This window comes from Uloborus diversus, chromosome 9, assembly GCF_026930045.1.
Source record: "Uloborus diversus isolate 005 chromosome 9, Udiv.v.3.1, whole genome shotgun sequence".
In the NCBI taxonomy this organism is placed as follows: domain Eukaryota; kingdom Metazoa; phylum Arthropoda; class Arachnida; order Araneae; family Uloboridae; genus Uloborus; species Uloborus diversus.
This window is the reverse complement of record NC_072739.1, coordinates 132,531,135-132,557,345: the sequence shown is the minus strand read 5'-3', so window position 1 is coordinate 132,557,345 and position 26,211 is coordinate 132,531,135. Positions and strand designations below refer to the sequence as shown.

Genomic DNA, 26,211 nt, shown 5'->3' with positions numbered 1-26,211 from the left:
CAAAAGCAAAGCGTTGTTTAGACTAATACAGTGTGTGAACTTCCGCTTTCAGTGATGCTAAATTAATGAAAGTCCATTCACGAAACCAATATTTAGTATCAACGAAGCCCATTCTAACGCTCCGCCGCTCCTTTCCAAAAAATTTCATGCTGCAAGCGAGCAATTTGGGTCAGCAATAAAAAATTCATTACCCATGAAAAACTCGCGTTATAGCCATTTCGCGCAAGTCGGATCGCGTTGTAGCGGGATCTGACTGTAAACCATTTACCGATTGTAATTTCACTAAAGTCACTCCTAGTCGTTAAAACTGCCTTATCTACAATGATTAGAAGAGGAGGCAGAGGATCGTAGATGCAGTCCTGTATATGCGTGACCGAGAGGCGATACCGTGGACAAGCATACGCGATGAAACAAGTAGTGCTGCATCGACGTATTCCACGTCCCTGCCATACTCCAGATTCGCGCGTTCAATTGGCATCCCAGTTATATTAGAATAGCGGCTTCTAACATCCTTGAGCAAATCGCTAACCTCTAGAGATTGACTTACACCTATCGACCCTCCCCCCCCCCCTGCCGTTAACGCAGAGAAATAGTTCTCGATGTATTGGGAGATTAAAATTCAGGACCAATTTAAAAATGAATAATTTGAGAACAAATAAAGATAAAATGATGCTGTTTACACTAAACGGATGGAAAAGAAGCCGGGTTTTGTCTGGCAACGGAACAAAATTAATTCTGTTGGTGCCCAACAGATGGCGCTGTTACATTTCTGATCTAGAATCATGCATAGTATTAAACGATACAACAAAATAGAAAAAAATATTTTTTAACTCTAAAGACTATTTCTATCAGCTTGGTTTGCGCTAAAAAGTATGAAATAAAATAAGTATATATTTCTTGATTAAAATACTAAAAAATTACAGTTGATCTTATTATCTTTATATTTGGGGTAATTCTAAGGCAACCAATTAAATTTAAAGTAAAAATTGAGAGAAAAAAAATAAGCGGTATGCAACTTTTACGAATAGCTTTTACTATACCTCCTCTTTCTTCTTGTCTCAATTTTAATATAAAATTTATTGGTTGCTTTAGAACTACTCCAAATATAAAGAAAGTAAGATCAAGTGCAACTTTTTAGTGTTTTAATCAAGAAACCATGTACTTATTTTATTTAATACTTATAAGCACAAACCAAGTTTATAGAAAAAGTCTTTAGAATTAAAAATCATTTTTTAAAATTTTATTTTAAAAATTATCTAAGGTGAGAAAATTTTCGAAAGTTCAAGCAAATTTTCTTGTTACCTATCCCCTTATTAAAAAAAAAAATATTAATCTTTTTTTTCAGAATTGCTGGTTTGTATAGTCGAATTTAAAAGCAATTTTCTTCAAGTATAGTGAAAAAAGAAAGCTTTTAAAAACGCCCACAAACATATGCTTGCTTAGGTTCAGATTTGAAACTGATTTGTTAACTTGATAGACAGTTCATTTTTTCATTGTTTATGGCAACAATTAAAAAGCGGAAGTATTTTAAATTTATAATAACTATTATTTTTCATTGTTTCTATACTAAGAAATTGAAGCCGCAGGTTGCACCGCTGTATCCAGGGGCGGACTGGCCACGTGTGAGATGTGGAAAATTCCACATGGGCCGTCCTTAACTCGGGCCGTTTTCTGTGCATTCAATGTGTACGTGCCGTTTTTCTCAATTTTATTTTAAAAAAAAAGTTTTCCGCTAGGCCGGCCGTTCTTGTGTCGAGGGCTGCAGCCAGAACAGCTCTTTTTTGGGTGGGGGGGGGGGGCGGAGGGAGAGGAGAATAGCCGCTCCTTTTCCAACGGTCACTCTCAGGACGTTACTCTGTTCTTGCCTAACTATTACCGTATCTTGTTACGTAGGGGACAATGTCTTTGTTGGGTGGTCTTCGTCCGAAGCGAAGCCTTCAGGGTCCATGGGTGTCTCTCGTATCTGTTCGGGATTGATGTTTCCTGGAATTCTGGTAAGGAGTTTTATTGGGGGTGGGGATCTTTTTTTGTGGCTATCTGAGACCAGAGCCATAGAAGAGGAAGGGCTAGGTCTTAGCGCCTCGAAAGTAGGAACGGAGGGGGAAAGTGCCAGTGACGTCACTAGGTACACTCGATCTGGGACATTTGTGTTGTGCGTGCGTGCGTAATTCCTCACTCTTTTCCCGTTTTTATGCTATTTCTTGAGGGTTAAGCTTCAAAAAGGAATGAAATACAAGGGTAAATGCTTTGAGTCCCATCGACAAGTTAATAAGCGATACGAAAAACGGTAAACCTAATTAAAATCTACAATACAACTACAATACAAAACAATATCCAAAACTACACAGTTTCTCTTGTGTAGTTTTGGATATTCTTTAGCCAATATTCCTGTTTTAAAGGGGTAGAAAGCGGAAATTTCGCACAATAAAATTGAGCTTATAAAGAAATGAAAATAATTTACTGTGCTTGTCAAGTTTCCTCTCGTGTGTACATAATTTTGTCAGTTTAGGCTTTAAATAATATTAATAACATTGTTATTTCAATCTTGTCTCAAATAAAATGAAAGAGATAAGATTGATATAAGGAATAATTAAAACATATTTGAATTTCGCGATACCATTTGAATCTAAATACTGCCGATATGTTTTAGAGAAAATTATTTTTTACGAAGTGACTATAACTCTGAACGAGAATCTTAACAAACGTTGTTTTGGAAAACTGAAGTAGAACCTCATTAACCTGGACTAATATAGGATCCAGGTCATCTAGATTGTTTAAAACGACTTAAACAAAACAACCTTCAAATTCAATCAATGTACATAAGTAAAATACTTGAACACAGTAAAAGTTGTATTTTGAATTCAAGAGAATGAAATATAAAGCTGCATTAAAGAAAATTAAAAAAATAAAAATACAGCCTTACAAAAATACATTATTGTACTAACGCGTTCTTCATTTGTACCGTATGTACATTTAAATGGTTTTCCCAAATTAATGGGTGTTTACTGAAATTATTAATCAACATTTTATTCACTTCAATTTATAAATAACGTATTGAAATTTAGCAACGTAAACCAAGTTTAAAGTTTCAATGATTACCGCCAAATTTATAAAGCTAACTTATTTGTAGACTGAAAAATTTGTCTGAATTCTACAAAACATTACGTTACAGTAATTAATTGAAATCTTTCGGAATATTCTACAAAGTTTTCTTCTGTGATAAAGTTCATTAAAAAAAAAAAATTTCGGCGTACCTTTTGTAATCAGAAAGTTTTTCGTTCAAATATCGGATTCTTCCAAATGTTCTTACGCGAGAAAAAAGTTCAACAGCTTTTTTATATGGGTCAGGAAATTAGTCCTCCAATACAGAAGAACAATTACCGTACTACCCCGCATTATTCGGCATGCCGGAAAAAAACGAGGTTGACCAGCACGCCGAGAAATTCGAATTGTCCGGCATGCCGGATATTTCGGGGTTTATTTCGCATTAAAACAAAAGTAAATTTTCCCGTTCCGGTCCAATCAAAAGTCAAACCACTGTAAGTAAAAAAATTAATAAATCGCGAAAGTAACCTTTTTTCAAAATAAATGTGCATTTCATATAACATGTGCGTGCTATTTATGATAGGACATAACTAATGGATTTAACTACATGCCAATAAAGTAATCAGTTCAGAAACAATCATCGTTACTGCGATTTATTCATATTTTTTTACATAAAAATATTTTAGGTTCCTTTCAGAGAGGTAAGTTTAATTTTTATTTATTGAAGAGCTATGGTAAATTATTTAGCACTGGTTTAGGGGCGGACTCTTACTGCTTAAATGTTTGCTTACATAGTTTCAATTTAATTTTTATAAAATTATTTGTCATCAAACAATATTTTTCTTGTTAAAATAACAAATGGCATTGTTAGTAAATATTTTCACAAAATTAAACTGTTTGTTAATATCAATAAGATATGAAAAGAATTCATATTCATTTTTAAGCTGATCATATATTTTTTATATTATTATTTTTTTTTTCCTAACCTCGATTTTTCCGGCATGCCGGAAAGGACCAGGCAAGTGTTATTGAAAATCTGGTAACCCCCAAATTTTGCGGCATGCCGGATAATGTGGGGTAATACGGTAAATGGCCAAGCTTTTGTACAATCACAAAAACACTAATGTATCTGATTTGAAAGCTTTAAATGATCAAAAAAAAAAAAGAAAGAAAAGAAAAGCTCCTACAAAAATAGATACACGATTGAAATAATCACGATACAGTGCTCATTATACATGCGAATTATTAATTATTTTAAGCATGGGGATACAGTGTTCAAGAAATTGTTTAGTTAAATCTATTGAATAATATTTACAAAGAAATTTCATGCATTACATCTAGATATTGTAATTTTACGGTTGAAGGAAACTTATTACGGTCTCACAGTGCCGTTAATAAACTTATTAAATATCATTAACTTGCAATGTGACAGGGTTGAACCAAATCCTGCATTAAAAAATAACTTCGTACACCACATTTTATGAAATTTGCCTCGCTCTTTATCTTAACTTTTTAAAATTCTTCCTCCAATTATTTATTGAAGCAGCTTCAAATTTAGTATTCCATAAAAAAAAAAGCATTTAAAAACAGAAAAGAAGGTTGTATTCTCAATTTTTTGATGTGTTTTGAGCTCTTTGAAAATTTTGAAGGAAAGCTTAAGTTTCCAGAACTTTTTCAGTACTAGGCCATCAGCACGTGAAGGCATTTTCAATACTTTCAAATATAATTACACACAAATATTTTCGATTCTAAAAAATGTGACCTTTAATGTCTACTTAACATAACGTGGAGGAAAAATGACCTGCAACTGATCTAGCGCAGGAGCATATTTCTGAAGAAACCCTAGTCAAATATTATGAGACATTTCCAAATTAAAATCAAACCTTGAAAACAATATTCATATCCTTATTCATAATAAGTGATTTTAAACCTTGTCTGGGATTGGCCTGGGCCCCTTCAACTGCTTCTTTAACAACCCTTGTACAGAGAACAAATTTTTAAATTGTATTTTAGCTAAGGCAATACAGCAGTTCTTTGGGCACACACACACCGGATTGTCCCGCGTAAGGCCCCTAGTCCCGCGGAGTGTACCCGATGACGTCAAAAACGAGTTTTCTACTCTCGCTGTCCTTTCGGCGGTGGAAGGGAAAGATCAAAGGATTGGGCTAGCCCTTGTAACTTTTATGGCCCTGATCTGAGACGATCTGATCCGAGACTGTCTGGGAAAAGATTACATTGAACCTTTTTCAAATGAAATAAGAGAAAGGCGCCATCCTAAGAATAGAATGAATAGGAGCAAAACGTCTGCTAAAAAGCTTTTTTTCCTTTTCATCCTTCGTTTTTTTTTTCTTCTGTTTCCCAGCACTTTTGCAATAGATAGATCCACGACTTTCTCAACCAATTAGATAATTTTGAGAACTCCACAATTTTGTCTCCGAGGAAAAAAAACGAGTCATTTGTTATACACCGTGTTGACTGCTCAATGGGATTGCATGTGTTTTAAATTCAAGGGTGACAAGAATTTTTTTTAGGTAAGTTTAATATTTTTAATCATCATGTGTTTTTTAATTTTTTTTTGTCATCAGTACTTTAAATAATAAGAACTTGAACTGTCAGTTATAATTATAACAAATTGACGGTGTTACACAAAAATGGGTGCAGTACTTTTGAGTAAATTGAGTTCTAAACGGATCTTCATGAATGGCATATTAATAGAAATCGTCTTTGTATCCCCGTAGTGTATCAGTTTATCTGCCAAGCTATGTGAATAACTCATTATTTTTTTGAAAATTTTTGTTGGATAACTCATTTTTGTATGACACCGTCCAATTCATCTATTTTCGTTTAGCAAAGATAAAATTTATAAAAGAACAAACAGTATAAATATTTAAAACAGTGATTTCCAACATTTTTTTTATCCGTCGCCCCCTTACCTTTTTCCTTGAAAAAAGCAAATTTTAGAGGAACGTAAAATCGATATTAGGTATTTTTTGCATACAGTGAAACCTGTGTAAGTTGACCACTCGCGGTGCAGTACTTTGGTGGTCAACTTATAAAGGGCAGTAATGATTTTTTGAAATATTTTTTGTCATTTCTCGCACCGTGTATTCATTTTTCGAGGAATTCACCCTTATTACTCTTTCTGTTCAACTAACTTTCATTGTTTAACATTATTGAAAGTGAAACCATAATTAAAAATACTATTCAAATAGTTTTATTATTTTTTCCTTGTTTTAAACTATATTAGACGCCGTAGTTTTAGAAATTCCATATGTGCCAGCTAATTTTCTCTGGCTTTCTCCTTTTTGAATTCATTTTAATATTTCATACTTCTTATTAATTTCAAATTCAAAACTTTCTTTTTGAAGCCTTTTTATGTAACACTTACAGCCCAAAGAGCAACAAGCTCGACTCTCTCAGTTCATAAAGGCAAAATTAAAACGTCCTATATCTTAATCCCTTACACTCGAAATAAGCCAGAAGGGCTCTTTAGCAAGCCCATGTCTGCGTACCCGCAGTGCGGGGGGGGGGGGGGGGGCTCACTTCCTCTAGGGGGCTGATGGCCCTAGAAATTGAAGAAAAAAAATTAGCATTGAGACTTATTAACTTTACAAATAGACACTGGGCCACTAGGGAGATGCCCTACCCATTTTGTTGCAGAGGGCCCAAAATGTACAGATCCGGGCCTTTGCGCAATTCCAGAATTGCCACAACCTATTGCAACTGAAAGAAAACACTTTGTACTTTTCTACTGACACCTATTTTTATTGAACAAAGTACAAAAAACTATCTCAAATAGAACAACAAATGAAAACAAGTTTGGAGAATAAAGAGCAGCATAAGCTTTATGCTGCTGTTTAGTTAGTAAATTGCTAGTCCGTCATCAAAGCATTAAAAACATTCTTAGAAAGCTATCAAATAATTATACAATAATAATAAATTAATGAATAATAAAATAAAATAATTTACTGAAGAAAGTAAAAAAAAAACCAAGTGATAAACTTACAAAGGTTTTTTTTTACAATGCTCCAAACCAAATTTGGCGTACATTAGTAGTCAAGATAGACAGGTGGTCAAGTTACAGAAGTTTTCCTTCATTTTATAAGATAGGACTAATTCCGTTCCTGACAAAAGAGGTCAACATAGACAGGTGGTCAACTTACAAGGGTGGTCAACTCTACAGGTTTTACTGTACTTAATTTTAATTTAAAGCCTAAATACTGTACCAATTTTATCCAATTATTGTTACACACATTTTTTATGTCTTTTTTTCAAGAGTAATTAATTTTTGAAGGGAGATAATAAACTAAGATTATTAATATACTTCTCAAAGACAGCAGAACATTTTTCTCTCTCTCCCCCCCCCCCTTTTTTTGTATGAAATTTAGGATTTGGAAGAATAATAAACTTGTGCAGTTTAAACTTGAAGAAAAAAAAAAAAAAAGAGAGAGAGAGAGAGAAGGGTTTGTTCCGGTATCCAGAACCTGCCCTGAGTACAATTCGTATGCTTGTCCAAGATATGAGGATGTGCATGGCCCTCCTGAACTTAATTCATTTCTTTTTTACACTCATGATTTTTTGTTTAACCCTTTCTCAAGAAAATTTAGAAGCTCTCATGTTGATGTCTTTAGAGAAGGACATTTTAAATCAAATAAATTCAGAGGATACCATTGATGCTGTTGCTCAACAAAGTAGACTTTTTTTTGTAAGAAAGATTAATGTTGTAGAAATTTGTTTTTTTCTCGCGATTTCTTTTATTTTTATCTTTAGTACCAAGTAGTCTTTAACGGATATTCATAATCTATTACTTTTAAGGAAAAAAATATAAGTTACATGCTTTGAAAGAAATTTTGATAAAATTAAAAAGGAATGTTGAAAAATTTAAGTAATTATTATGTCTTAAATACTGTAAAATTTTGTTTCCCTATATTTTAAAGGGATACACTGAGTTATAGAAGAAAAAAAAAATTAGGTTCTTTAACCATATTTTAAGTATTTAATAATATTTCATCAAATAATCTTTATTTTTGAAGTTTTTTTCCTGTTAACTGATTTGTAATGCTTGTTTATAGATTTTTCTTTCTTAGCTAGATTGATAAGTGTAATTGCTTTAAGTGTTTTTGCCCATTTTAATCATAAATAATGTATCTATTTTTACTTATGTTTTTAATGTTACAATCTTAAAAGCAAATCTAAAATTTCCGAATCTAAAATGCAGTATTCCCAGAAACTATTAGTTTTTAATTTATTAGTAGCACTACCATATTGCAACTAGTACGAAAAGTACATTTTTAAAAATCTTATCATATACTTTTCAATTTTAATGTTATTATTCAGTGTCAAATTGATAAATGCAATGTTGAAATTCGTTAAATAGCATACTTTCAAATTTCGGATAAAATTTTTCCGGATAAAATGATAAGATTTAGCACTAATTTGAAATTTACAAAGTTATTATTAGATTTTTCAGTTTGACGAAATTAGGGCCTTGTATGAAAACATTTTCACTGATTCTTGAAGAGTAATATTAATTTTGTGATTTTTAGTTTATTACTCTTGAGTAACTTTTTTCAAATATTATTTCGTTTTCATTAATTTCGTTTAATTTATGTCATTAAAAAGGTTTAAGTCGGACCATTTCTGTGTTGTGCTTTCTTTTGTTACTCGATTATTATTTATTTTCAGCAAGCATGTAAACTCGTACAATAGAAGTATAAATTGTTATATTTTTGGTTTAAGCGGTTGAGTTTCACTTTGTTGAACATCTTCGTAGGTTAAACTCTAGTTGAGCATATTTACTTACGAAAAAGAATACGCACATCTTATTGCTTTTCCCAATACATTTCTTCGTTTTCACTTTAAATCTTGGAAGCTGATAAATAAATTGTTCTTACTTGAAAACGTTGTGTCAGTGAAATATTATTAAAGGCAAGTTAATATGTAGCATAGGCCACACATATACCATAAAGCACAAGCACTGCCAGAACTTGCTTTCTGTGGAGAGGGGAGGGGAGTTTGGTCATAACCATCTTTACATGCATATAAACTACCGTATTAAAATTATTGGCAATATAAATCTACGTTAAAACCAAGGGCCTTGGGAGGAGACCGCAATCCCCCCACCCCAAGTGTATATCCCATGATTTTCACTTTAGTTCTTAGAACCTGACAAATAAATTTCACTCACTAGATAACATTTTGAGAGATACCTTTGAAAATCAGTTCTCACTGAGACAAATGACGACTTTTTCGGACGAAATTTTTTTTTTGTAGATTAATTCGGGCTTATCCGATATTTCCGATCAGTTCTCACTGTCTCATGATCTGTGATGTATTCATTCTGAACGGATATATTACGTTTGGTTTACATGAAAATTTTCATTAGTTTGAATACGTACTATACAATTTTAAGAAAAGACTTTAAAAAAAAAAAAAGAATTTTTTTCTGAAGGGTAAATAGTACCGCTCATGGCCATATGAGGTAGTGAGAAGCAAGGGATGCAAGAGGAAAATTTGAAAATTTGGAGATAACCAGTACAAATGGTAGGTGGACCCCTCCTCTGTCTTGGGGCAAGAGATAGTACCAGCAGCCCTGGTAGGTGCCGCTGTACAGCATGATTTAGAAAAAAATTCAATGAAAGCCTACCTAGGATGTAATCTTTATACGAATTTTACTCAAAACTTGAAAATGTCTGCTTACACCCCTTTGCTTCTCACTGCCTCAAATGTATTACGTTTTGTTTTAAATAAGATTTTTATTCACTTTTACATAAACGAAATACTCTTAAATGCGGCTTTTCAAAGAAGCCACACAGTTTTCACAATGGTTTTTTTTATTGCGTAGAGCAATTTAAGCTTGCAAATATTTGAGAAAGTTAGATCCTTGAAATATCATCTGTATATTATGGGCGTTTGCTGTATGCTTAGTTTAAATCAATCTGCCCACTAGTTTGCTTGAAATGAAAAGTTAAATAAGGATTTCTGAAAAAAAAAAAAAATATATCTAGGTATTTCAGCGGGGGGAGAGAGGTGAGAGCTGCTGGGGGGGGGGAGGAACCTTTTTTTTTTAAACACACTAGAAACTTTTTAGGTTTGGAAAACTACAGCCAAACGTTTTTGGATGGGGCCGGCATGAATTTTTTTTTCCACATTAAAAGTTTAGGGCCAGTCCGCCCCTGGCTGTATCCCAAGATCCTTAGTTTCTTGCTAAATATATTGAGATACATTTTCATTGAAAATGTTCCATTACTGGATCTCAATTGGTATTGTAGCTAATTTATGAAGCACGTTTTTGAAATTGCATTGCAATATGAATTAAAATGTTAACCAATCAGCCAGCTACATTATTCAGTCACTTCGCGAGATTGGTGAAAACTATTCTCGCGAAGCGACCGTGTATCAGCTCTGTATGTAAGTTTCTTTATTCTATGTAAGAAGTAGTTTTAATAATAATAATTAAAAGGAGCAACGGCAGCAGGTCATAGCAGTCGAAGCTTGTATTCGTCGAAATGCTCTTCATTGTTGAGAAAGTCCATTTAGTTAAACTGCATTATATGAATTATGGAGAAATGAAAAGCTATAGCGCTGTCTGTTGCTCGAAAATAGAACTAATTTTGTTTCGTTGCCACACCAAACCTGGCGTCTTTTCGATTCGTTCAGTGCAAACCGCACTGAACGAATTTATTATTTTTTTTTTTTAATCTTCATTCGTTTTCGAGTTATTCATTTTTAAAGTAGGTCCTGACTTTTGGATCACTCTGTGTTTTAACGTAAAAGCTTTCTCACCTCGTTTAATCTCCTGTAACTGTAGAAAAAGGTGTTGCTGTCTCTCCCAGTTAAGAAAGACGGCGCTGACATCTCTAATTTTTCCTTTATTATGTACCTGTAAATAAAAAATTGAAATAACAAATGGGGTCAAAGAACTTGTACTCGTTTCAGACAAATAAAAGTTTTTGGACTAAAGAATTGCAACCAGGTAACTACTCCATATTTATAAACAAGACTTCGAATGGGAACTATATCGGGGGGGGGGGGGGGAACCCTGCTTCTTTGGTCGGAACGAAAACCGGAACTGAACCGAAAGGAAAACAACATTGTTTTTTTTTTTTCGATTCGATATGTTTTTCGTCATTTTGTTATTGTAACCAACCTATCAATATTGAGCAATCACGATTGCTTATTGTTCTCATTTGACCGTTTTTGGTGTCCGTGCCTTTTTCAACTTGGACCAGAAGCCTTTGCAGCACCACCGCCCACCGTCCTCTGCTGGCGGCGCGGCGCGGTTGCTCCGGTTTTGAGCTATCCGCTTCTCCTGGTCGGAGGCGTCCATGTCCTACACACACGCACGTTCACACACACACACACATACACACACACGACTTCACACACATACACTTACACACACCTACGTGCATACACACAGGTCTACGCACACACACAACTATGCACAAGTAACCGCCCAGGAGGAGAGGCAGACTTGGGGGGGACAGGAGCCGTTTCTAGAAACAATAACTCCAATGAGTAGGGTCCTATTTCAGTTCGTGATTGCGAAAAACATAATTTGAATTCAAAATTTCAGAATTCAAATTAATTTTTAGTTTTTTTTTCTACTTTAATTTCATCCTTATAACTATTATCATCATGATAGAACTATATTTTTAAGTACGATTAAGAACGCAAATAGAATAAAATAATTTTATTCGTAACTGAACCGAAAATCCCAATTTTTGGCGGAACGAAAACCGGAACCGAATCGATATATCGTCGCCTCAAAGCAACTGTTTGATATCTTACTATTAATCCTTAAATGTCTTACTGTTGCTCTGAGAAGACGATATATAGCTAAACTGGAATGAAAATTTTACGGTTCGACGCCCTGTTTACAACAATTATTGTTTTGCATGCATGTTTGTCTACCTTTTCATATTTTAAATTTATATTTGAGGCATTGAGAAGTAAAGAGATGTAAGTGACAAAATGAAGAATTAGGAGATCACCAGTACAAATGGTAGGTGGGACTCTCCTCTGTCTTGGGGCAGGAGATTGTTCTTGTAGCCTTGGCATGTGCTGCTGTACAACATGGTTTAGAATTATTTTTTAATGAAAGCCTACCTAGGATCATAACTTTAAACGCAATTTACTTGAAACTTTAAATAGTACACTTACACCCCTTTGCTCCTCACTGCCTTACTTAATACCATTCAAAAGAAACACTAAAACTCCCCTCCGTTCCAAATTAGTAACTGTATTTGAATATTTCTGTACTGATTATTAATATTCAGTAAATTACCGCCCTATAGCCAGGGCTAAGGCAGAAGAAATATCTTTAACTAATAATTAAGCTGAAATTCTCTCTGTCCGGAGGATGTCTGTAAGATGTCTGAATCTCTATGACACAGTCATCTAAATCTAGGACAGCTACTAGTTATGTTTAATATTAGAGAGAAAATCAGAAAAAAAGAATGAAAGAAAAACCATAATTTGATGGTCCATCCATGCCATGGTCATAGTGGCCGATTCAGCCTCACCCATACTTCTGGAATACCTTCAAGTTTTTATAATACATGAAATTCAAAACCCATCAAAATACATCTTAAAAATAGTACAGATGTGGAAAGACTTGCCAATACGCACATATGCACTGAAATAATAGATATTTTTTAGCTAGTATTTATTTTACTAAAAAGGGAAAAAAATACCTTTCAATCAGATTCTTGAGCATCCTACCCTAGTGGAAAAATGGATTCTCTCAAACAATTGAAAATTGGATGAGTTTAGTTGAAAAAATAGCTATATCTATTGGTGGCATTTAAACTAATTTTAAGCAAATACTTTTTCATATTTTGTTAGTGGCCCATTCATTACCACTCTCCCCTACGTACTACATTCATACAAAGCATAGTTTTTTTAATATGGAAGATCATATAGGGTTAGCATAAAAGAATATTGCGATTTTAAAAATTTATATTTCATAAACTATTAGACTAACCACTATAAATAATGTATGAAAATAAAGATAAACTGCGAAAGTTTTTTTTTTTTTTTTTAACGTACGTAATTACTTAGACGTGCACGTTCTACACTAGATCAGCCAGAAATTCCTTCCGGAAAGTTTTTTTTTTTTTTTTTTTTTTGTCATTACAGTCCACGTGTATACTACTGTATTAGTATTGGCACCAAAGTTAAAACCAAGACCTCTGGAAGGTATTTTTGCTCCCGCATCCCTCCACTTTCCTGCGCCACTGACGTTCCGCAAAGGTGGATTGACCGAGGTTTCGTCAAAGACAGTGTTGAGACACACCACCATTTCCTACAACATTGCAAGAACTGAAAGATCGCAATTGTGCAGCATTACGAAAAGATTTACAGTGAAACACATTAAAATGTATATTACAGATGTGTGTCGCGTGACACACATCGAACATTTGTGAGTGAAAAAAACACTTTCACAGTTTATCTTTATTTTTATGTATCATTTATAGTGGTAAGCGTAATAGTTTATGAAATATAAATTTTTAAACCCGAGATATTCTTTTATGCTAATCCTGTACTTTAACTCAGAAGCCTCAATACCATTTTGAGCAATCACGATTGCTAATTGTTTTCACTTGACCGTCCTTGACGTTCCGGTTCCTTTTTCACACCCACCGTCCTCTGCAGGCGCGTCTCCTCCGGTCCAGAGCAATGTCCCCCGGAATTCGCTTCTCCTAGTCGGTGGCATCCACGTCCTACACACACGCACGCTCATACACATACATAGTCACACCCACGCACGTCTCCTTTACACACATACACGCCAACGCGCATTCACATATGTCTACGCACAGACCTACAAATACACAACTATACACAGGCCTACACATACACATCTATACACAGGTAGCGGCCCAAGAGGGGGAGCGGCAGACTTCACAGTTTATGTTTAGGGGACAGGGGCACAGCGGACCCCTGTCCCCTGGACAAAGGACAGCGGGGACCGGAGCCGTTTTTAGAAACAATAACTCATTGCCAAAAGACAATAAGAAAGCCAGCTCTGCTTTTTGTAATGAAACTTCCTACTGTGATATGTCAATTTAGAATAGATAAAACGTAGAGAGAGAGTGAAGCTTTCATTTCATGAAACCAACGATTTTAGGTCCCGAGATATATTTTAAAGTAAAGTACTGGAAGGTTCACGCAAAACGTGTGTTCTGTCGTTGTAGTTGAACCATGTGACCGGATCGGTGCTTTAGGTTTTCCTAACTAAATGATCAGAAAGTATCGCCCCTAGCAACATTTGTTTCTCGGCTCAAATCCATCTGAGTTTTGGCACCAATGTCAAGAATACTTTAAGGATTATCAAACTAATCAGTATATTATTAAAGGAAAAGATGATGGAATTTAAAGACGGAACAAATTTTATTTTCGTCCAGATAAATTACAACATGGTAGTTCTGTACACAAAAGATCAGTGCAGTGGAAGATCTTTATCTATGGTGGTAAGAACAAATTCGGCAATATATGAAGTTTTAAAAGTTTTCGTTCAAAAGATCGGACCGCTAATCGGTCGGAGTTAGCTTCGCTCACTAACCGGCTGGATTACAGTAACGTGGTGACTTGGCGACTTTGGTTATAAACAATAGAGTTGCGTGATCATATGTTTACATTTTAAAACTACTGTTGATGTAATTTATTGTAATTTTTTTTTATTTGGCGAGATATTTCAAATTGCAAAGAGTTGTTTTTCGTTTTTAAAGAGTGTTTAGTCATTTTAGTTGAAGAATGTGTTTATTTTACGTCGGGAAGGAGGGGGAGGGGGAATTTTCGCTTATTCAGAGAATTGTTTTTATCTTTATCATTTTTTTAAACAATATCCTTGCGATTGTTTTATCCTTTTTCATATGGGGGATGTTGCAGCGGGATTTCCCGTTTGTTCTAGATAGGTAGTTAGTTTTTTACACTTAATAACTGAGGACGCTTTTTATCCTTTGAGTATGGTTGAAGGAATAAACCATCAAGTATGGGAGAAAAAGTAGTTAATAAAACAACTGCTCAGTGGGCATTAGATAAATCAAATTGTAATAAATATACGCATTCTGACACCAAAAGCAACTTAAAACATTTATTTTTTTCAACAAAACGGTTCAAACACTTGGTAGTTTATAGAAATTTTTTAACTTTTCAACTAACGAAGTTTAAACAGAACAAAGTTTGTCGGATCTTCTAGTTTACTCATAGGCGGATTTAGGACTGAGTTCCTTGGGGGGCAGGATTTTTTTTTTTAACAACATTTTTATTGCCCCCCACTCCTATGTTTTTGTCTGTTTCCTGTGATGCATAAGTCCATGCTTTACTTTTTTGTGTGTCGTTTTCATTAATATGTTTTCATGCTGTCCTTTTTGAATTGACCTTAAGAGAGGGAGCTGGTATCAAGAGAGTGACGCAGGGCTCCCTTTTAAGTGGGAAATAGAATATCTCCAATTTTAGGGGACCGGGGGTTTCTCCCCCGGAGGAAATTTAGTAAAATGGATATAAAATTCTGCATTTTGAAGCACTATAAAGGTTAATTGGATAGACATAGAAATTGATAACTAGATTATACAGTTGTACAGTAATGTTCAAACTTTGTAAGAAACAGCCATTTTAAGTTTGAAAGAAAAAATAAACTAGTTTTCTCATTGCAACAACCTTTTTTTTAATTATAAGTAGTGCAGAAAACGAAAAGGAATAGAGGTAGTGTATCATTTTTTTTCCTGGCTAAACAGATTAACAATATGCAGTAGAAGTAATTGGAGCCTACTTTGCTTAGGATTTTCAAAGGCTTATCTAATTATTTTCAAGGACTCTAGAATAAATAAAATTATTTAACGCACTTCATTTGTGCTTTCCAGTGTCTGGTATTTTAGTACTCGATTGTAAATTTTTGCAGTCCTGTTCTAAATTTGGGAGAAATAGCTATTTTAACTTTAAAAGAAAAAAGAAACCATAGATTTCTCATGACAACAACTTTTCTTAAGTTGCAAGTGGGGCAGAAAACGAAATAAAATAGAAGTAGTGTGTATTTTTTTTCCGTGCTAAACAGATAGACAATATGCAGAAGAAGTAAGATAAAAGCAATCAATGCAAAAGAATTTTCAAAATACTGCATTCAGGATTGAATAAATAGTAAGATATGAAACATGTGAGTCACAAAAATTTATTTCAAATAATATGTTGCAAACGTGAGAACCATGATTTTTGCATTTTTAATACAGGATGTGGCAAGGAGCTGAATTTGACATATGTTGGCATTCCTTCCCCTCTACCATTTGTTATAAATTTTAAAATTTAAGGTTTGTAGCCACACGTTTCCAAATATTCAAGGTTTTCAAGCACTTAAAAATGAAATTAGTTTTTTCAAGCAATTTCCGTTTTTTAAGGAACAAATCATGAATTTTTTTGTGGGAGTTAGGGACACACTTCAAAGCAGGGGCCCTAAGCAACAGCTTGTTTATCTTATAGGCAGATTCTACCCTATTTGTAATTCACTCCTACCTGTGAATTTTTGCTTGATTTTTTTGTAGTTTTTACGAAAATTCGTCAGTTTTTACGGTTAAAGGATTTTTACGATTTTACCAATCTTTGTTAGTTTTTTTATAGACTTTTATAAAATTTCAGCAAATTTTTCCAAAACTTTTGATGACTCAGTTATTTAGATTTCAATAATGACAAGGACTGACTCACTTAGACTTAGATGATTATGACTTACCTTACTTTTTAAACAGTATTTGTAAAGTAAGTAAAATTGTACTCTCCCTCTAAGTAAAAAGATTCATTTAATCAGAACTCTCAGATAACTGAAATTTATTCAGTTTGCGATAGTATTTATTCTCTCTCTCTCTCTCTCAAAAGAGAGAGAGAGAGAAGGAAAAAAATCTTATGTTTTTTAGAATTTCTCAAAAGGCCAATTAATATACTAAGAATATAAATATTATGCACAAATAAATACTTGAAATGTGGACACAAATCATAACGAGTAGGTAGTTCTGTTAGCGCGAATGGGGGAGGGGGGAGATTTTCCCCTTTGCTTTAGGTTCTAATTTGTTAAAATAATCGTCTATTATTATAAGTGTTGCAGCTTAATGTATAGCTGGTTTAGCCTATATTTTCATTCATATACTTGCCGAAATGGTTTTCAGTCCAAAATAGTGAATTTAGACACATTTTCAGCACCCCAGTGACAGTTGTACTATTTGTATTTAACGTTCGTTTTTTTTTTCCTTTTCTTTTCTCCCATCAGAAAAGGACATTTGCTTTTCTCTTCATTTTCATTGAACTATTCAAAAAAGAAAAAGTCATGTTTTTCTTGTTTTAAGATTTTGGAAGATGTGTTATTACTACATAAAGTCCTTCCAAAACTGGGGGGGGGCATTGCCCCCCTCTGCCCCCCCCCCCATAAATCCGCCCATGAGTTTACTATAAAGAAATAATCGCCATCCTTTTCTGTGCATTATTGTCGACGGAACTTCCGTATCGAGTGTCACAGAATTCCACCGCCATCCCGTTGAGCAACCGTTTCACCCCTTTTCCGACTTCCGTCGTCGCTCAGGAAACGTTGGCCATCAAAGTGTTAAAGCATGAGGCAGGCCGATCACAGGTAGCCATGCTTAAACTTAGGAAACAAGTGGTAATCACTAGACTCGAGCTCCGAACTGCAATCAGGAAATTTCAATGAGAATAGACAATGCTGTGTACTTGTAAAATTGATGGGAACCTTACTTTTTGATCGACCCTCGTATATCTCAGCAAGCACTGACTTTCCTATACTGCGTGTGATTGAGCATTTGATTCTCACCTTTCCACGTCATGCATCAGTATTGTTCTGGCTATTCGATTATCCATGAGGAACTGTTCTAGGCTGGCAATTTTATCCGGCGGAACCATCACGTCCACTGCCTGATTCACAGATGTTGGGTGCTTCCAAAAATCCAGCTGTAATAGGGATTGTGGAAAATCATTTATACTAAAACCACCTTTAATGTCGGTATAAATAAAGCAGGTGATTTATCACTCTAGTAAATAACATATTTCATAAATGGCGCTACTAAAACAATATTTTAAGAGCAACTGACATCAGTAGTGCCATTTGTGAAATAATTAAAACGAGCGCTATATCATCAGCTTCAATCAATTATTTGACTGTGATTTTTGATTGACACTGAACGCTACACTGAATTCTTGGGAAATATTAAAAAAGAAAAAAAAATTAAACTTCTTTGGACCGCGGCATTTTGCCTTTTCAGCGAAATATGTTGTCAACGTAATGACAACAAATGATGAAGCAAGCATCATTGTATATTTTATATGTAATGAATCAGTTCAATATCTTATATTTCCCTCCACCGAAAGGAATTAATGAAATTCACTTTTCAAATGCCCAGGAGTGTTTTCACACCTTGGGAAAAATTCTAGCTATATCTGTGTACTGTGGGAGTGTTTGAGCATACCATCAAATGCAATAAATGAATTGATTAAATATTTTCATTGTCAAATTTGATTTTTTTTTTCACAATTTTCATTTTTTCACGCAGGCTTTCATCGGTTGCGCAACAACAAAATACTAGGACATTATTTGATGCATTATTGATACAGAGTGCTCCAAAAATGACTGATACAATTGAAAAATCAATAAAAACTAAAAGATGTGTCAGTCTGAAAATTTACTATTTTCCAAGCAATATTGCAAATCAATAAATAAATTGCAAAACAATGAATAAATATTGCAAATAAACTGCATTTCTGCCGCTGCCAATTGAGTTTTTATAGAATTTTGAAATATACCGGTCATTTTGGCGACCTCACAGACTGCGTTTTCTTTTATACCTTTTAAACTATTTGTGGCGCCATCTGTTGAGGAACATTGTAACTAATTTTGAAAGTTTGTCTGTCTGAAAATATACTGTTGATCCCTGCCCGTTTAGTTTTTATTGATTTTTCAAATGTATCAGTTATTTTTGGAACACCTTGTAATTACTTTCGCCAGAGAATCATTTTTTCCAACCATAGTATAAGGCGGAACAGAGGAACTGTGATTGTTCATGCGAAGTCATAAAAATAGTCAATAAAATAGAAGCAAACGGAAACGCATTTTGTAGCCGTCACTGCAGGGCCAGCATAAAGCAGCATAAGTTGGTTTTGAAATATATTAAAATATTTATATGTATATGAATTCAATTAGATTTTCTGTTTCTTCTCAGAATTTATCTAAATAGAAGGAAATGTTTCATATTATAACTTTAACTTACCTTATGTTCATCCCGTGTCAGCGTTCGCAACACGCTGAGCTCTTCATCGCTTGTAGGTACAATGCGGAAAACAGAATATCTGGAAAATAAAAAGGAAAACTTAATAGAAAGCCGACTGACAGGAAACTTGGAGCACCGTTTCTGCACTATTATTAAGACTGTTACTTGTTATTTCCTTGGAACGTTTCGGGATTTCTCAGGTTTTAATCCACTTCCTGAGAAAGTCAAATAATTTTGCAAAAAGGTTTCTGAATTGCTAAAAGATGTTCGAAAAATTTTTTTGCTACCAGTTTTAAGATTTATTGAGCGTGCTTATTTAATCTATCGGCTATAACACTAAATCTTCCCCTTCCCAATTGACTAAGCTCCCACTCAATGAATAGCTGCAGCTTAGCAAGGCAAGAAAGATGCTTACTTGCAATTCTGTAAATGCTTCTGGAGCATTCTTTCAAAAATCATGAAGGTCCTAATCAATGGGATAAAACTTAACTCATTTTTCTTGAATATTCCTGCTGACACATGACTGGCTTTAACAGCGGAGATTTCGCAATTCTTTAGAAAATTTGAAGTTTAATTTCGGAAAAGTTACTGTTTTTGCAAGATATGTTACTGTCAGAAATTGGGCATATCAGCCACCTATTATTATCCAAAAACGTTACTGAATTGTTTTTACAGTGTATCACGGCGGGGGGAGGGCTCACCATCCAGAACTTTTGGGTTTTAACGCATATTACCAATTTTAATATGATAATTTACATGCATATTTTAGTTAATACTAGCTGCGTTGCCCGGCTTTGCCCGGTCTACCTTGAAAATAAAAATTGTGTCAAGTGACGTATATTCAACAATCAGGCGTAAAAAATAAATTTAAAAAAAACATCATAATTTCCTTTTCAAACAATGACGATAGATATTAAAATACTTTTAAGAAATTAAATTCAGAAAGATGGATTTAAAATGCGTAACCATGGAAACACAAAATAAAATAAGTTTAAGGAATTAAAATGCGAAAGAAAATGGTTCACAATTTGAATAGAATCGAGATTTCTTAAACTTGATTTAAAAAGGCTTGTAACTTTTTTTCCTTTCGACATAAAAGCTTATTTTTTCGACCACAGGTCGAATTAGTTCTGGAGTAAAAATGGTTGCTTTTTCCAATGGCGTCAAAAAGAAAGCTGTGGGAAAATTCCTTCACTTTTTATTGATTTATTTATGGAGAAAGTAGTGTCTAAATTTCAGCTAAACCTAAAGAAATTCGAGCTAAAAATGCAAATAACTCCCGCCGCAATGAAGTTAGAGCATTGGAAAAATCGCGTAGAACGCGGAAAATTCTACCATTTCTAACAATATGTAATATTAATATGTGCAAGTAATTTTTCACCCCCATATTTGAGAATTTATGTAAAAATTGGACGTAAATTGGAATAAAAAAAGAACAATTCATCGAATATTATTCGAACTGGTTTGCAAACCTGTGAAAATTTCAGCAAAATCGGCCGGGTTAGTTCTCGAGTTTTGCGAGTTCAAACACACAGACGCTTTTTAGACACTTCATTTTATACTATTTAGAGATGACCCCTGTCACGGCCAGATTAATTCAGAAGAAGGCGCCGTTGCTGTAAAATATTGTGAAATGAAATTGGCAACGGCAAGGAATAAAAACAGATTGCATCAGTCGAAATGTTGTAGTTTCAGTTGTGTTTTGAAGGCGCAAGTCTAGTCTTTACTAATCCTTTTTAATGTAATTAAATTTTAACTTTACTTACCTCATAGTGTTTTATAACTTATTTGAATTCTACAATTTACACATCCCCCCCTCCAAAAAAAAAGTAAATTCTGGCTGTACTAGAGTGTGATACTTTAATTAGTGAAGATGTCTCAGAAAGGAAATTGATAAAATAGCTAGAGCAGATAATCTTTAAATGTAGTTTCCTCGTTTTCACTTTGGATTATAAATTCTGTAAAACAAAAATCTTTCAGTTCATTACAGTGTGCGTGTGAGAATAAATTAATTTTTGCACAATCAAGAGAAGATTAAAATTTGATCAGTCGGATTCCGTTTATCCGAATCAATTGAATCCCATTTGGAATATCAAAAATTCGGATAGTGGGGTTTTTATCGAAAATAAGGTCTATTTTAATTAACGTCTTAGCATATATGTTAAAAATAAGGCAACTTATTTTTAAGAAAAAGAGTTATTATTTAATCAAAGGAAAAGGCAACATTTTTACACATTAAGCGCACTTACAAGTGCTGTACATCAGTTCATTGCTTGATGAATTTCTTGGTCAAAAAGTCAACTGTTTAGCTAGCTTCCCGGAGGGAATAAAGCGCACACAAAATCATTATTTTGCAAATCGCAGTACGTTTCCGTCTTGAGGGGTGAATAATTAGTGAGTTTAGATACCTACCGTGAAGTGTCGTGAATAGTGGGGGAAAAAAACAGGATTGCGCATGACACGTATCTATATATGCATATACTCGAGTTTACACGTATATACTCGTATGTACACGCTCGTGTATGCACGTACATGTACTCATATACAAATAGAAACACAAATATAACTCTATACTCGGGTTACATTAGTGTTAGTATAATTTTAGAACACTTATTTTCCTCAAGTTCTCTTCCCTTCAAGTGGGAGCGGAATTTTCATATTGTCCTAATTACTTTAGTTCTTCTTAGGAACTTAAATTCTATTTTTTACGGGAGAGGGAGTGGGAATTTCATGTAGTTCTAACCGTAACACGTATTTTAACCTGATTCTTGGAAAAAGACGATATAAATCGCCGTGAATCAAATGAGATTGCGCGGAGATCTTCCGTGGTTGGTGAGCGTCAGCAAGTAGATGGCGGAACCCCCTAGTGTAAAAAATGTATTCATCATAGTTTCTTGTTGAAGGTTTGCTTAAAAGAGATATTTTGAAAAATGTTTTTCCCGCCGATTAATCGGCATAATTTTTCAGATTATAAATAATCGGCAAAGTGGCCGATTAATCGATGCATCCCTAGTTCTAACGCTGTTTGTTACTTTTCAATTCGCTGAAAAAAGGGACTGTTGTCATTGGAAAATTTCGAAATTCGTCCACTGTAAACGCAATCGCGAACACTGCGTTAATTATAACTATAACAATCCGGAGAAATACTTTCAAACAACCCTGAAATTTCGGTTCAATTGGTTCAGCGAATAGGCCGCTAGGAGGCTTCGTATACAGAGGGAGTTACTTTTGGATCACACTGTAAGCAATTCATAAAGGATTCAAAACGCGTCCCAGTTTTAGATCATCAAGAGTTAAAATGTGATTTCAGATAGCGCTGAAATTCAGCAACAATATAAGTTATCAGTATCTTTTACAAATTACAATACAACAGGAGAAAAAAAGATATTTTTGCTCTGTTAAACTTTGTCTTTAAATAACGCTCCACTACTTCGCGTCTTTCATTTGGTTCACTCTTTTGCAGCCTTTCGAAAATAAAATAAACGATAAAATTGAATCTGGTTACAGTAGGGGAATGTGGGGCAAAGTGAAGTGGTGAAATACTTGTTTGTCTGTTAGCGCCACTTGTCTGGCAATGTGTTAAATATGTTGAGACACATGAAGTCTTTTTATTAACACGCTTTTATTAACTTCACCTGTATGTATGTATGTATGTATGTATCTTGTAACGGAATCTTGCAGCTCAAATTTCGCCCAGTTCCTGCGATCGGATTCTTTTGAGTTGGCACGCGACCTCAGACCCGATGACAATGCAATATTCTATAGTCAAATTAATTAATTAACTCTTTTAATTGTTAGTTTCCTCCAATTTTAATCAATATTTTGGCATAAATCCAACAATGTGAAAAAGGAAAAATTTTAAAAAATACATTTAAAAATGCTCGCAAAAATTATTTAAAAATATCTACAAAAACCTTCAATTTTTCTGCATCAGACAAAATTTGTTCCAATGTTCCAAGATAATTAGAACATGAAATATAATTGTTTTTAACTAATTTCATGCCAAAATTTAGGTGAGCCTTCAATTGGAAATTCATTGCTGGTTAGACCATTGTTGAACAAAACTTTTATTCAAATGCATCTCAAATTTTAAAAGTAATATAACTATGATTTCCGCAAACATACATCGATGACACACACTAGCTTTCCATCGGCGTGCTATTGTCTTAATTTAAGATATTACCTCGCACTCGTTTTATAAATAATTTCGTCAATTAAGTCCCAATCTGATTCAAATTTTCATATACCGCAAAAAAAAAAAAAAAAAAAAAAAAAAAAAAAAAAAACTTTGCCTGATAATTCTCCAACATAAGACTAAAAAACAGAAAAATAAAATAATAGTTTAAAAAACTAAAAAAACACGCTTTCGTAGCAAAATGAACTAGAAAGTGAAAAATAATCTTTGGATGATAGTCGTTGACCAATCACTTAATTTTAATGTAATACAAAAAATCGTGGGGGGGCTTCTTATCAGTTGTCTTGAATTTCTTCCATTTGTTGTCCAAGCAAAAATGTAAATAGACAGCACCCCACGTTTTTTGTATTACATTAAAATTAAGTGATTGGTCAATTACTATCATCCAAAGATTATTTTTCATTTTTTAGTTCATTTTGCTACGAAAGCGTGTTTTTTTAGTTTTTTAAACTATTATTTTATTAAGACAGAAAGCAGTTACCTCTGTAGATCCAAAAATATGATAATACAAGTAAATTTTTAAAAATCGATACTCATATTGCAATTTTTGTGTTACTATATACAGACTTTCAAAAATAAATATTAAGTTTATTTTTATTTTAAATATTTTATACAATTTTCCATGTGTATGCGGGACGAAGTGTTTAAGTGGATGAAGCAAAGTGAAATAGTTCATTTTGTCAATTATTTATTAAATCACTTATTTATTCATTTATTATTTCTTTTACATTCCTTCATTTAATAACTCACTTATTTTAGTATTCACTTACTATTTTATTTACTCACTTACTTTTCCTTACCTTTTACTTAATTAATCTGCTTATTCGTTTATATATTGTTTCATTATCTATTCATTTATTCATTCATTACTCATTCATTCGAGGAAAAGTACTTTTATTTCTCGAGTAGAAAATATTTCATTAGAAAAAGATATTATTTTTCACTTTGCTCCACGAATAAAAGAAGAGTGAACATTTTTCCTTTTTTTTTATTTTCAAGGAAAAATTACAGCAAAAAATTTAAAAACATGTTTCAATGCAAATTTTAATTTTAAATGCATAGTTGTTTCTTAATGTACTGCAATTTTCAAAACAAGTTTTCAAATTGTTAATTTTGAAAAATTAAGTCATTTTAACTATTTTACTTTGCCTCACATTCTTCCTTTTAAGAACCTTCGAAATCCTACAGTCAACGCTAACATAGCAAGGTGAGTCTATTTTTCTTTTCTTTCTGGTAGTTTATTTGAGCTCTTGAATATCCATTCCGTTACCTATGCATTCATGATTTTTTTTTTCTTCCGGAAATTGCAGTCAAAATCATTATATGATTTTATGTTTCACCTGTAATCGTATAGTTCCTTAATGATTAAACGATTTTTTTAAAGACTCCATTTATCCTACATTATTTTAAAGGTTTTATTAGTCCACTCTGTTACGAGAAGTGTTCAAAGTATTTGAAAACTCTTCATTAATTAATTACCTATGTATACACCACTGATACTTTATAGTACACAAATCAATAGAGAATCAATCAAAAAAAAAAAAAAAAAAGAAAAAAGGGAAAAAAAAAGAAGAAGATAAGTTGCCGGAAATCACATAACATGATAAACCAAATTCAACAACTACTTTGTTTTTAGAAATACTATTTTTAAATCCTAATACGGTAAAATCTTGTTTTACGAGACTAGCTGGAACAAAGGCAATTTCGAATGAATGAAAATTCGGATATTCCGGGTAATAAGTAAAGAAAATCCTTAAAAAGGCAGATATAGGGGAGAGTTGTATCTTGGAACACTTTTCATATTTTAATTTTTAACGTCAATTATTTTAATCAAATTTAAAATATAAAAGTCACATTAAAATACCATAACATATTTGTATGCAATATTTTTTAAAAAATTCAGTCAGTTTGAAAATAAAGTATAGCCAGCCATTTAAAATAAGAGTCCCAAGCTGTCCCAAGGTACAACATCCTATGTACTTTGGGACACATCCTGTTGTACTACAGGAAAGTCTTCATGATTCAAAAAACAGCCATATACTTGAACCAATTGAATAAGGAATAATAAATTATGAATTATTTTTATTATCTAACATTGAATGTGTTTAAAAGACTACATAAGATTAGAACATTGTTCCATGTTCCTAAACATATCTTAATTATTAAGAACCATGCATATGTTGTACCTTGGAACGTGCCCTAAGGTACAATATGTTTGGCGGTCCCGAGGTACTATCACCACGTGGTTTAAGAAAAACAAAAATGGTGATCAGAGTCTGGATGCACAATCATTATTTTCTCCATAACCAAAAAAGTACTTCTTTTATTTAAAGTACTTTTTTTATTTAAAATACTTCTTTTTCATAACGAAATAAAATTCAGTTCATTAGTTTTATAAATACAAAGATAGAAAATGAAAAAAAAAATGAAGTAAGTATTTACTTCTGAGTCATAAAATTTTCTTTCTCTCACAAAATCGTCAATTTTACTCATTTGATGCTGATTTTTACTATGCCACCATTTAGTGGTGAAGATTATTATTAGAGATCACAAAAACATGACTGCTAAAAATAGATTTTTAGAAATTAGCAGTGTTCGAAGATACAAGCGTCCCAAGGTACAACTCTCCTCTACCGTTTTTACAGCAAAACCTCATGCTTTGTAAAGTACCATTGCTTGCAAACATTTTATCATTGTATAGTTATGTTG

At 33.4% G+C, this 26,211-nt stretch overlaps 1 protein-coding gene across 1 annotated transcript in view; it reads right to left on the bottom strand.

The window, feature by feature from the left end:
• The window catches only part of LOC129230501 (carboxypeptidase B-like), a 90,754-nt gene that overhangs the window by 28,433 nt on the left and 36,110 nt on the right, over positions 1–26,211 (bottom strand). The window contains 4 exon segments of the mRNA XM_054864903.1: positions 10,831–10,927; positions 17,858–17,994; positions 19,308–19,387; positions 19,731–19,773. Coding sequence (XP_054720878.1) covers positions 10,831–10,927; positions 17,858–17,994; positions 19,308–19,387; positions 19,731–19,773 — 357 coding nt within the window.